The following is a 13,493-nucleotide window of genomic DNA, read 5'->3' on the forward strand; positions in this document are numbered from 1 at the left end:
CCAGACCAGACCTTTTAGTGTGGAGAAATCAAAACCATCCATCTTAATTTAAAGGTTTCAATAAAGCACAATTAACTCTTACCTTCTCAGACAACCCCCCCCCTTGTGCAAATAACATAAGAGCAAAGTTGATGTGAAAAACAGGCGGTGATGGAAGGTTAAACATTCCCAGCCTACATTCTTAACCTCAAATGTAGTACCCCTGGACATAAAAGAAGAATAGAAGCTGGCAGAATATGATACACATTATTTATCACATCTACTTCAGCTTTATATCTAAAGGAGAAGAATATTAATAAATAATTGGCTAATACAATATAGCATTTTTATATTGTATTAGTTTATGACATGTACTGAAAAGGTAATCTGGAATTAAAGAAAAGTAACATAGAGAAATAGAGCACTTGGATCATTGTGATTCCTGCATTTAAGCAGTTATACAAAGAGTGTCAGTATTGCTCAATAAGGAATATAATTTTAAAAATAAAGAAAAACTTAATGCGTTGTGTTGCTCAAGCAGTGTATACCCCTGCCTTCGGGGGGGGGGGGGAAATCAAAATTACCCGTATTAATTGCAAATAATTTCTCAGGATGGATTTTCTGAGGTCATATTCATATAATTCAGTTTCCCCAACACTAGTGTTCTCCAGAAGTATTAAATTATAGCTCCATAATTCTGTAGTCCCCATAGCTTTACTACAGTTTAACAAGGATGAAAAACACCAAATTGGGGGGAACTGATTTGAACATTTATGCAAATGTAGCTAATATCTGTTAATATCTGATCGAACTCTTTTAGATGTGCAAAACAATGGGCATGTGGTTTTCTAAAATTTAACTACTAGGACAACAAGCCATTTTCTGTAAATTCCTTGCAACATAGTTCTAAGCAACTGTAACCATGCCAACGTGTTGAAAACAAGCTAATCTATGCTATATTGTGGAACTCAGTGGAAGACCTATAAGGCTGAGTTTGAACATCAGATACCGGATACAAATTAAAGAAACTAGTCATCCAGCTTTATGCTCTGATTCCTTCAAAATACACCTAGAAATGTAATGAGCTGAAACAGACGTTCCCATCCTATGAGTGATACAGTTTGTGATATGGACAAGGAAAGAAGCAGACTGAGGAAGCTTCCTCCAGAAAGTTTGATCAGAAAACTTAAAATATCCTTAAGGTTAGGTTCAATGTTCAAGCTAAAGGTCCACTTTAATCTTTTTAGAGTGATGGAACTAATAAAAAGTAGATAACACCTTCATAGTGTATCATTAAATAATCATTAAAGTATATCATTAAAGTGACAATGAACTTGAGCATAAAAAGTATATGAACATAAACAACTAAAGATGTTTGATATGAATAACTACTATCTATGCTTATTTAATGTGAGGTAGTCTGTGTAGTAGCTAAAGTATAAGGCTAGAAATTGGAACATGGTGGGTTCTAGCCCCACCTTAAGCAAAACAAGACCCACCTGTGTGACTCTGAGCCAGGTATTCTTTTTGTAGTAAGCTAGCCCAAGTAAATTAGCAATGGCAAACAACTCCTGAAAACATTGTCAAGAAAATTGCACCGACTTATCCAGGTAGTTACCAGGAGTCAGCATTAACTCAAAGGCATAAAACAAAGGTTTATTTCATATCGATTGTTCAATGGATTTTAACAATATAATGGATGAGGCTCAAATCAAGAACTTCCCTATCCTTATAATAGTGCAGATGAAATAAACAATTCCGAAACCATGTCTTAAATTTAAAATGAGGATGAAGTACTTTTCTTATTTTAGTGGCTATACAGCTTTGAACACTGGGGTAACATGAAAGTATTATGAAAAAGCCCACAGTGTGGGCCTTCTCCGGGTCCCGTCAACTAAACAATGTCATTTGGCGGGACCCAGGGGAAGAGCCTTCTCTGTGGCGGCCCCGGCCCTTTGGAACCAACTCCCCCCAGAGATTAGAATTGCCACCACCCTCCTTGCCTTTCGTAAGCTTCTTAAAACCCACCTCTGCCGTCAGGCATGGGGGAACTGAGATATTCTTTCCCCCTAAGCCTTTACAATTTACACATGGTATGTTTGTACTGTATGTATGTTTGGTTTTATAATAAGGTTTTTTTTAGTTTTTTAGTATTGGATTGTTACATGCTGTTTTTTATCACTGTGCAATAGGGTTGATATTCCTGGAGGTGTCTGTAATATGGTAAATGATTTAGCTTTACTAGATAAATGGTCAAAGCAATGGAAACTGAAGTTTAATGTTTCCAAATGTAAAATAATGCACTTGGGGAAAAGGAATCCTCAATCTGAGTATTGCATTGGCAGTTCTGTGTTAGCAAAAACTTCAGAAGAGAAGGATTAGGGGTAGTGATTTCTGACAGTCTCAAAATGGGTGAACAGTGCAGTCAGGCGGTAGGGAAAGTAAGTAGGATGCTTGGCTGCATAGCTAGAGGTATAACAAGCAGGAAGAGGGAGATTATGATCCCGCTATATAGAGCGTTGGTGAGACACATTTGGAATACTGTGTTCAGTTCTGGAGACCTCACCTACAAAAAGATATTGACAAAATTGAACGGGTCCAAAGACGGGCTACAAGGATGGTAGAAGGTCTTAAGCATAAAACGTATCAGGAAAGACTTAATGAACTCAATCTGTATAGTCTGGAGGACAGAAGGAAAGGGGGCACATGATCGAAACATTTAAATATGTTAAAGGGTTAAATAAAGTCCAGGAGGGAAGTGTTTTTAATAGGAAAGTGAACACAAGAACAAGGGGACACAATCTGAAGTTAGCTGGGGGAAAGATCAAAAGCAACATGAGAAAATATTATTTTACTGAAAGAGTAGTAGATCCTTGGAACAAACTTCCTGCAGACGTGGTAGATAAATCCACAGTAACTGAATTTAAACATGCCTGGGATAAACATATATCCATCCTAAGATAAAATACAGGAAATAGTATAAGGGCAGACTAGATGGATCATGAGGTCTTTTTCTGCCGTCAGACTTCTATGTTTCTATGTTCCTATGTTAGCCGCCCCAAGTCTGCGGAGAGGGGCGGCATACAAATCCAATAAATAAATAAAATAAATAAATAAAATAACATTGGGAGGTAAATTTTACCGCAAAGAGCAGATAAAATACAGGTGAAGGAGAAAATAATACTCACCAAACCACCACAAGTGCTAAAGGAAGCAAAGGATCCAGGATAATGCAGCACAGACCCACTGTAGTAGCAGGCTCTCTCTGTTTGTGTGTGGACCAAATTTGGAGACCTCTTTTCATTCAATAGTCGTTCCTCCACAGCAAAACCTGGTGCTAAGAAGCGACTGTCCCTCTTAAGCAGCAGATAGAGCTCCTGAGCGAAAGCTGGTATTCTCAGCAACATTTCATCGTCATCTTCTGGAGGAGATGCAGGTAGACGAGATGGTTGCTGAGAAGTACCATTAGATCCCTGAGGAAGTAGAGACCAGTGATAGAAATCCTGAGATTCATATTTATCCTCTGACGTTTCCCGAACTGGCAGTTGTTGGTGCTGGTGGTTAGATGAGGAGGAAACTGAGCGGATCTCACGAGAACTGCCCACTCCCTGAGTGGATGCAGAGGTAGCATTAATATTGCTGCTGCTGTTCCCACAGTTACCATCAAGGCTGCAGCTGCCTTCTGCACCACTCCCTCCAGTGGATTCCTGCTGGCTTCTATTCCACAGGGCTGGGTAAACAATCTCCCACTCTTCAAAATCTCCCAGAGGTTGCAGACCTGCAAAAATTCAACAGACTGAAATTTACCCACTCTAAATCGCTCCCAACTGTAAGGGTTGCCATAAATGGATGCCAGGTTTAGGACCCATCAGCATAATTTTGATACATCAAAATGACATAATAGCAATGAGCCATATTGCTAATAGCAATATAAAATCAGTTTTCCTATGTACGTACTGCAAGAAAAAATAAAGTGTTTGGGGAGCTGCTTTATATTAGTTGGCTGAAAATGCTATTTTTACAAATACGTTGCATTTATATTTTAGTTTTTGTTAGCTGCCCAGAGCAGAATTGGTGAGAAGAGCGACCATGTCTGTCTGTCTATGTACAGACAGACAGAGAGACAGACAGACAGAGAGACAGACAGACACAACTACATGCATGCACATATATGTAAAAAATACCTGCTGAAGACTAATGTGCTTTTCTCTTATATCTATCTATCTATCTATCTATCTATCTATCTATCTATCCACCCACACACACCTTAATTCAATATTGTGTTAAATATTATATATACACACACACATACAATGTGTCCCTGTTTCAATATAAAAGGATATTTTTAGAAATCTGTAAATAAAGCTTAAAGGGTACCCATAGCTTCCAACTGAATTAAAAGATAGGCATTTCACCTTACCCATTTGAACAATTGGAGTCAAATAATGTGGTAAGGAATAGTAGTAGCCTTTCCCAATATGATGTTCTCTAAACTGTGTTGCTGGCTGAGATTTACAGGCCACCATCCAGACTGGGATGGGAAAGAGGGAAAGGCTGTTAGAAATCCCAACTAACTAATCAGTCCAAATCTCTGCACTATCACCAGAGGTAGCCTCTCTTTCAATCTAAGCATCTCCAACATAAGGATAGTTGTTATAAGTTTAAGTGGCTGACCACCCAGGAGATTTTCCTATATTATCAGTAGTGAGTTCTAAAACCCTTTACCACTGGTCCACACGAGCGCTTATACATGCACAGAAGCGTTCCGGTGGGTGGGCGGAGCCTCCCACCGCCAGCGCTACAGTTCTAAGAACTGGGTCAAACTGGGAGCAACCCATCACTGAAGGGACTGCACAAATTTGTAATTTAAAAGGCAGACACTACAAAAATATTTGCCAAGCATCCATGTGAGCTTTATGGCTAATAAAAAGATGCCACCTGATGGCAGAGAAAGGAGTAAGAGGAAAGGTAAAATTGATTTACTCAAACTTTTATTTGTTTAACCAAACCAAGCATACTACATAGATTAGGATTATGGATAAAAAAAACCCAATTTTGTTTTATATCCCATTCCTAAACTAAAGTATTTCACTGATTAGCCAACTGAATTAAGTAAGAATACCAAATGACAGTAGAAATTCTGAAGCTTCATATGTATAAATACAGTTATAAATTTATAATTCAGAACATTAATTTATTGTACATTCCATGCATCTGTAAATTATGGCTATGTGAACAAAAAGAAAAGGGTTCTATGTGTATGTGCAAATCTTTGATATTTAATATTTAAAGCGCTTAAAAAATAAAAACTTCTGAAATAACCTGAGAAAAATGTTAGCACACTGCATACAGATACAAAGGTAGAAAATTATTCTCTTGCTGGTATTGAAACAGTCCTAAAGAAGTAATACAATTTATTAACATCTGACCTTAGTCACTCTATATTTTAAATCAGAAACATTGCCTCAAAATAATATATGCTCTGTTTCTTCAGCCAAGGCAAATAAAGCTTAGTTTTGCTTCCTTCTAGCAAACGCAAATAAGATTAGAAAACAGAAAGAAATTAATCCAATCAATATATCCCAGTACAGATCCTATATATTTTGAATGTCACAGGCTTTTGGGGTGTATTTACTCTTCAATGGGCAATTTTTGCTACTTTGAGTTATTTATCAAATAAATAAATAAATAAATAAATAAATAAATAAAAGGTAGGTAGGTAGGTAGGTAGGTAGGTAGATAGATAGATAGATAGATAGATAGATAGATAGATAGATAGATAGATAGATAGATAGATAGATAGATAGATAGATAGTTAGTTAGTTAGTTAGTTTGGGGTGTATGGGAACTAAAACTTCATAAACCACCCTATGCAGAGATCCTAAGGGACTAAGAAGATAAGTCAGCCTGACTTACACTCTGGAGAAATCGAGACATATCCTTGTAAAGCATGCCATGCCAAGATGATGCTGAATATTGGTTATCCTAGAGAACACTTCGTTTGTCATTTGAAGAAAATAATAATAATAATGATGATGATGATGACGACGACGACAACAACAATAATAATTTAGATTTGTATGCCGCCCCTCTTCGTAGACTACATATAAAGTTTACTGTTCAATACCAAAGCTGCGGGCGAATTATTTCTGAGCGTGTGCAGGTTTTATAAATTATATCCTCCCCAGCAGTGTGTAAGTATTTGATAGATGGATACATAGAAACCGTTCAACAACAGTGTACCGAAATGCCTATTTCTTTAAGACCCTCCAACTCCTTAAGAACTACATCTCTGCGCGCTCCCTTTGTGTCCCCGCAGTTCCTTATTACCTTGTGCAAAGCTCTGGGCAATCACCCGGGGCCAGAAATCTCCGAAGGAAAGAAAAGAGGTTCCGACGATTAAGCAAAACACCATTTAAAAATAACGAAGCACCGGGGACTCACCTGAAGTGATCCGATCTGACAGAAAGCACAGCTGATAAAAGATGCAGCAAAGGTGGCTCAGCCGCCTTTTCCTTTTCGCCTCCATTCACGCCGCGGAGGTGGGCAGCAGGAAGCGACCAAAGCACCCTCCTCCCTCCCTTATTTTCTCTCTCTCTCTCCCGGCGTTTTTCTTTGAGGAACTTTGCAAAAAAAACGAGGGGAAAAAGACTGCTCGCGCAAGTTACGCCGAGCCCGCAAAGCCTCCTTCAGTTTTGTGGGAGGAGAGCGGAGTAAATATAGCGGGCTCGGCAAGCGCCTCAGCAGCAGCAGCAGCAACAGGAGCGACAAGCCAGAGCAGCTCCTCAGTGGCACCAACCCCCGAGCGGAGTGAAAGCTGAAGCCCCGACAAGGGAAGCCACCTCAAAGGGGGGGGGGGACCGAGTCAGGCGGCAGCCATGCCAGCAGAGGTCAACTGAAGAGGGCAGGCCGGCTGAAGGAAGCCCAAGGAACCGCGCGGGAGGAGAAGGCGCAACTCGCTTTGGTGAAGGAGAAGAAGCCGGGCGCAGAGCGGACAGGAGGGAGGGGGCGAGAGAGGGAGGGCCGGCCACGCGCAGCAGTGGCGGCGGCAGCAACGGAGAGGTGCTGCTGGCACCCCGCGCGCGCTCACGCACACACACACACACACACACTCCTCCAATCCGGACGGCGGGCGAGCGGCGAGGGTCTCTCCCTGGGTGGGAAGTGGGCGGAGGAGGAGGACTCCAAGAGAAGTAGCGGGCTCCCCAAACTCCTGCCGCTCGCTCCTGATTGGCTGCTCTGGCTTTTCTTATTTGCATGCCACTTTTTTCTTCTTCTCCCCCCTCGCCCCCCTTCGCCTTCCCTGGGTTGGTCGGAGGGCTTGAGGCGCAGGTAAATGTTAGAGAGGAGATTGGTGGACGAAGTCAATGGGTTTCAATAATAAAATGAATGAGGCTCAAATCCAGAACTTCTGTATGCTTATGATAGTGCAGATGAAATTAACAATGACAATCCTAGGTTTAGAAAGCTTAGAACTACCTTGCCTTAAGCTTAGCCCATAAAATCATCCTTCCTGTCTACGACTACTTTCGCTTCAACCACAACAATACATGAGCACTCAATAGATACAAACTTAAAGCAAACCGCTTCAAACGCGACTGTAGGAAATACAACTTTACTAACCAAGTAGTTACTACCTGACTCTGTAGTATCATCACCTAACCCCCAAAACTTTACCCTTGGACTATCCACTGTTGACCTCTCCCAATTCCTCCGAGGTCAGTAAGGGGCGTGCATAAGTGCAGCAGAGTGCCCTCTCTTACTAGTATCATGGATATAAACTTATCTTTGTATACTACCAATTTGTACTTGAATGAATGAATGAATGAGTGAGTGAGTGAGTGAGTGAGTGAGTGAGTGAGTGAGTGAGTGAGTGAGTAAGTAAGTAAGTAAATAAATTAATTTTAAAGTTGGATGAAGTGCTTTTATTTTATTGGCTATAGAGCTTTGAACACTGGGATAACATGAAAGCATCTATTATCTATGTTTACTTAAATGTGAGGCAGTTTGTGTAGTAGCTAAAGCATGAGGCTAGAAACTGGAACACTATGGGTTCTAGCCCCACCTTAGGCAAAAAAAAACACCCACCTGAGCCAGGTACTCTTTTTGTAGTAAGCTGGCCATAGTAAGCTAGCAATGGCAAACAATTCCTGAAAACATCAAGAAAATTGCACGAACTTGTCCAGGTGGTCAAGAGGAGTCAGCATTGACTCAAAGGCACAAAACAAATGTTTATTTGATATCGCTCATTCAACGGATTTTAACAATAAAATGGATGAGGCTCAAATCAGGAACTTCTGCCTACCTTTGAAAAGTGTTCGGAAACTTCAGATCGTGCAGAATGCAGCTGCGAGAGCAATTATGGGCATCTCTAAGTATGCCCATATCACTCCAACACTCCACAGTCTGCATTGGTTGCCGATCAGTTTCCGGTCACAATTCAAAGTGTTGGTTATGACCTATAAAGCCCTTCATGGCACCGGACCAGAATATCTTCGGGACCGCCTCCTGCCGCACGAATCCCAGCGACCGGTTAGGTCCCACAGAGTCGGCCTTCTCCAGGTCCCGTCAACCAAACAATGCCGTCTGGCGGGACCCAGGGGAAGAGCCTTCTCTGTGGGGGCCCCAACCCTCTGGAACCAGCTCCCCCCTGAGATTAGGATTGCCCCCACCTTCCCTGCCTTTCGTAAACTCCTTAAAACCCACCTCTGCCGTCAGGCATGGGGGAACTAAACATCTCCCCCTTGCCCATGTTGTTTTGCCATTGATTGATTGACTGTGTGTCTGTTTTTATATACATTGGGATTGTTTTATGAATTTATTAATTTTAAACTGTAATTAGATTGGTGGGCATTGGATTTGTTATTATGTACTGTTGTTTTTTTTATTGTTGTGAGCCGCCCCGAGTTTGCGGAGAGGGGCGGCATATAAATCCAATAAATCTAATCTAATCTAATCTAATCTAATAGTGCGGATGGAATTAACAGTTACAAAATTATGTCTTAAATTTAAAATGAGGACTAAGTGTTTTCCCTATTTTAGTGGCTATAGAGCTTTCAACACTGGGGTAACATGAAAGTAGTATCCTTCTTCCCTAGGTGGGTTGAGGAGCCTGATGCACAGGTAAGTAGTAGAAGGAGATTAGTGGATCAAGTCTTGGCCCTGGCACGATCCAGCGCAATAAATCCAAAGACCGAAGCAACGTCCCATGAGGCTGAACGAGAATGAAAGATGAATCCAAAACAGAATATAGCCATTTATAGCCACACTTATAATGATGATGATAATAATAATAATAATAATAATAATAATAATAATAATAATTTATTGGATTTGTATGCTGCCCCTCTCCGCAGATTATAATCCATTTATAGATGCAGTTTTGTTCCAGACATTATCAACTTTGTGAACTGTCAAGCTTCCTCTTTCCACTATGTATTCAAGATGGACAGTGATTAATTATTGATATGTATATGTTAGGATGTAAGTATGTATACTTTTTTATGTTATGTATACTTTTCAGAGAAGGCAACTAAATTTCATTTTTAATGCGTGCCAGAGTCCCACAGGAGAAAAAAAAGGCTATAAATTATAATTAGCAAAAAAGATGTGCTAATTTGTGCTTTACCAAAGGTGCTGTGAGGGGTGCTTTTATTTGTTATGCTGGCATAAATCCAACTTTCTGGAAAGGCACTCTGAAATCTTTTGTCCATCTCAGACATCTATGGGGAGTCCCCAACTAATTGACCCCAACATTTCTATTAAGTCAGTGTTTCCCAACCTTTTTTGAGCCGCGGCACATTATTCATATTTTCAAAATCCTGGGGAACATTGAAACGGGGGGCGGGGGGGCGGGCTAAAGAAAAGTTTGGACAAAAAACCTCTCTCTTCCTCCTTTTTGCTCTATTTCTCCCTCTTTCTCTCTTTTCCTTCCTTCCCTTCTTTCTCTCTCTCCATCCCTCTTTCTTTCATTCTTCATCTCTTTTTTGCTCTCTTTCTCTCTCCCTCCTTCCCTTCCTCTATGTCTTTCTCTCTCCCTTGCTCTCTCTGTGTCTCTCTTGCTATCTCTTTCTTGCTTTTTTCTCTCTTTCTTGCTCTCTTTCTCTCTTTCACTGTCTCTTGCTATATGTCTCTTTCTTTCTCTTTGCCTCTCTTGCTATCTCTCTTTCTTTCTCTCTCTTTCTCTCTCTCTGTCTCTCTTGCTATGTCTCTCTTTCTCTTTCTCTCTCTCTGCCTCTCTTGCTAATCTCTCTTTTTCTCTTGCTATGTCTCTCTTTCTTTTTCTCTCTCTCTCTGCCTCTTGCTATGTCTCTCTTTCTCTCTCTCTGTCTCTATCTCTCTTTCTCTGCCTCTCTTGCTGTCTCTCTTTCTCACTCTGTCTCTCTTTCTCTGCCTCTCTTGCTGTCTCTCTTTCTCGCTTTGTCTCTCTTTCTCTGCCTCTCTTGCTATGTCTCTCTTTCTCTCTCTCTCTCTCTCTCTCAGCTGACTGCAAGCGGGAGCCCTGACGGCGGCAGCTGGACGTGCTGCTGGATGCCGTATATGCCAGGCCCGCAGCGCTAGCATGTACGGCGTCCAGCGGCACATCCAACCGCCACCGTCAGGGCTCCCGCTTGCAGTCAGCTGAGAGAGAGAGAGAGAGAGCTCCCTCTCGCCGTTGCCTGGAGCTCCCTCTCGCCGCCGCCATCTCCCCGCGACTGCCTGCGGCCGCTGCAGCCACCACCCCCTCCCACCGCCAGTGCCCTCCCGCCGGGCCCCAAAGGACACTTGCCACCGACGCCAGAGAAGCTCCAGCTGGGCGGGGCGCTGCCGGTGCCTCCGATCTGGGGCTCCCACTCGCAGCTGTCCCTCGGCTCCTGCCTGATGCCGTGGTTTCTGGCGCTCTCCTGCTGGGCCCCAAAGAAGGAAGGCGAGAAAAAGGCACAAAGAATGAAGCTCTCCTTCTTCCTGCCTTCCTTCTTTGGGGCCCAGCAGGAGAGCGCCGAAAACCACGGCATCGAGCAGGAGCCGGGGGACAGCTGCAAGCGGGAGCTCTAGGTCGGCACCGGCAGCGCCCCGCCCAGCTGGAGCTTCCCTAGGAGCTTCGCGGCACACCTGGCCGTGTCTCGCGGCACACCAGTTGGGAAACGCTATATTAAGTGACACATTGGTTAAGTGAGTTTTGCCCCATTTTATAACCTTTCTTGCCACATTTGTTAAGTGAATCACTGGAATGGATACTTTAGTAATTTGATTAAATTAAGTGACTCTGACTTCCATGTTGATTTTGCTTGTTAGAAGCTCACAAAAGGTGATCACATAACCTTGGGACACAGCTATGGTCATAAATAAGAACTAGTTGCCAAGCATCTGGAGTTCTTTTTTTTAAAGTTTTTTAATTTTTTCTCCACATTAAAACCATACACAACATTACATATACCTCCAATACAAATCAAATATCCATATTTTGTCTTTTGAATACAATAATATAGACAACATTCCAATTTTACTTTTTATCATTCAGTCTGTCCGCATCTGAATGTCAATCACATGATCATGGGGATGCTGCAAATGTTATAACTCCGGAAAACGGTCATAAGTCACATTTTCCAGTGCCATTGTATCTTTGAATGGTCATTGTACTTATAAGTGCAACATAATCCTTCCTGCAAGTATTAAAATTCACTGTTATAGCCTCTTGATGTCCAGAGTATTCTATAAGCAATATCTTCTAAAATGTGTACCCCTTTAAATAGGCAATATTTATTTATATATATATTTATTTATTCATTCATTCATTCATTCGATTTGACTTCTATGCCGCCCAATCCCAAAAGACTTCTGCAAAGAACAGCATTGTTGTTAGGTTTAAATTATATATTAAATTTCCAGGAGAATGAAAATTTTCCAAAGAAAGGACTAGAATTTTCAGTCTCCTGGTTGCTAGCTAATTTGCTTCACCAAACTGGCTCCATACTAAACTTCTAACAATACGATTCACCCAGTGTATTAGAAAATCTTATATATTTGCAATTAGGCCTCTATATCATACTTTAAAATAATAAATTTATAATACTGTAGTGTACATACTATATGAATAATGCATGTTATTTAGCTAGGATTTTGTGCTGGCCTGGAAAGGGGCCCTATTTTTTTATTCTGATAATTCTCTATCTTTTCAGGTATCTGTATTTAATCTGTATAGTCTGGAGGACAGAAGGAAAAGGGGGGACATGATCGAAACATTTAAATATATTAAAGAGTTAAATAAGGTCCAGGAGGGAAGTGTTTTTAATAGGAAAGTGAACACAAGGACAAGGGGACACAATCTGAAGTTAGTTGGGGGAAAGATCAAAAGCAACATGAGAAAATATTATTTTACTGAAAGAGTAGTAGATCCTTGGAACAAACTTCCAGCAAACGTGGTAGATAAATCCACAGTAACTGAATTTAAACATGCCTGGGATAAACATATATCCATCCTAAGATAAAATACAGAAAATAGTATAAGGGCAGACTAGATGGACCATGAGGTCTTTTTCTGCCGTCAGACTTCTATGTTTCTATGTTTCTATATGTTATTCACTAGGCCAGTTACCAGCTCTATTTAGATTCACTAAAACATAAAACCCCACAGGCTATTCAATATACTGTATACCTTTAGAAATGCAACAAAACTATAACAAACTGAAGATGTTTTATTCAGAAAAACATCAGAATTCAATAAGCAAGCTTTCACCATGTCCAGACTGTTTAATACTGTATTTGATATTTCTATATTGAAGTGAATTTCTATCTCATGTTTTTACTCTAGGAGCTGAAGACAAGATACACTATGTTCTTTCTTCCCATATTTTTCCTTAAATAAACTTGTCCGGTTGTAAGGTTGGGAGAGAGTGGATGGATCACATGAATTCTCATGGTTTGGGATAGAGCATAGCCTGGAGGTCCTCAGTCCAACAATTCAAATTTTCAAATTATTGATCATGAACAGGGCAAGAGAGGACCAGGATTGTAGGGGCAACATGCTGGCTCTTTTAAAAAGTGCTATTGCTAACATGTTGTAAACCGCCCTGAGTCTAAGGCGAAGGGTGGCATTAAAATAAATAAATAAATGAATGAATGAATAAATAAATGAATAAATAAGTACATACGTACATAAATAAATAAATAAATAAATAAATAAATAAATAAATAAATAAATAAATAAATAAATAAAAGAGGTTGTGAGCAAAAAGTGGAAGATGCTTGCACAGACAAAACATGATTGGTGTCAAGATTCACTCAAGGCTTTAATGTCTGCTTTGTCCAAGCAAACCTGTGAAGTTTAATAGCCCATAGGTATGTAGATTAACTTTTAATTAATAAAATTGGGTGACATATTGATTTCTTGCTCAACCCTGACCTTAGTGAAACCCCAATAAAGTTTTGTGCCTCAGGAAAGAAGGAAAGAAATAACTTCTTTCTTGTTAACATAATATTAAAAAAACTGACTCTCCAAGCAAACATAACTAATTAAATTTAAGAGAGAGAGAAAA

At 40.6% G+C, this 13,493-nt stretch overlaps 1 protein-coding gene across 1 annotated transcript in view; it reads right to left on the reverse strand.

Annotated features, from left to right (window-relative positions):
* The window catches only part of ADAMTS19 (ADAM metallopeptidase with thrombospondin type 1 motif 19), a 108,455-nt gene extending 101,857 nt beyond the window's left edge, over nt 1–6,598 (reverse strand). Inside the window, exons 1-2 of the mRNA XM_070742839.1 lie at nt 6,424–6,598; nt 3,168–3,757 (exon numbers count right to left, since the gene is read on the reverse strand). Coding sequence (XP_070598940.1) covers nt 3,168–3,757; nt 6,424–6,508 — 675 coding nt within the window. The 5' untranslated portion in view covers nt 6,509–6,598. The remainder of the gene's footprint in view (nt 1–3,167; nt 3,758–6,423) is intronic.
* Between the last annotated feature and the right edge of the window lie 6,895 nt (nt 6,599–13,493).

Source organism: Erythrolamprus reginae, chromosome 2 (genome assembly GCF_031021105.1).
Source record: "Erythrolamprus reginae isolate rEryReg1 chromosome 2, rEryReg1.hap1, whole genome shotgun sequence".
Lineage (NCBI taxonomy): Eukaryota > Metazoa > Chordata > Lepidosauria > Squamata > Dipsadidae > Erythrolamprus > Erythrolamprus reginae.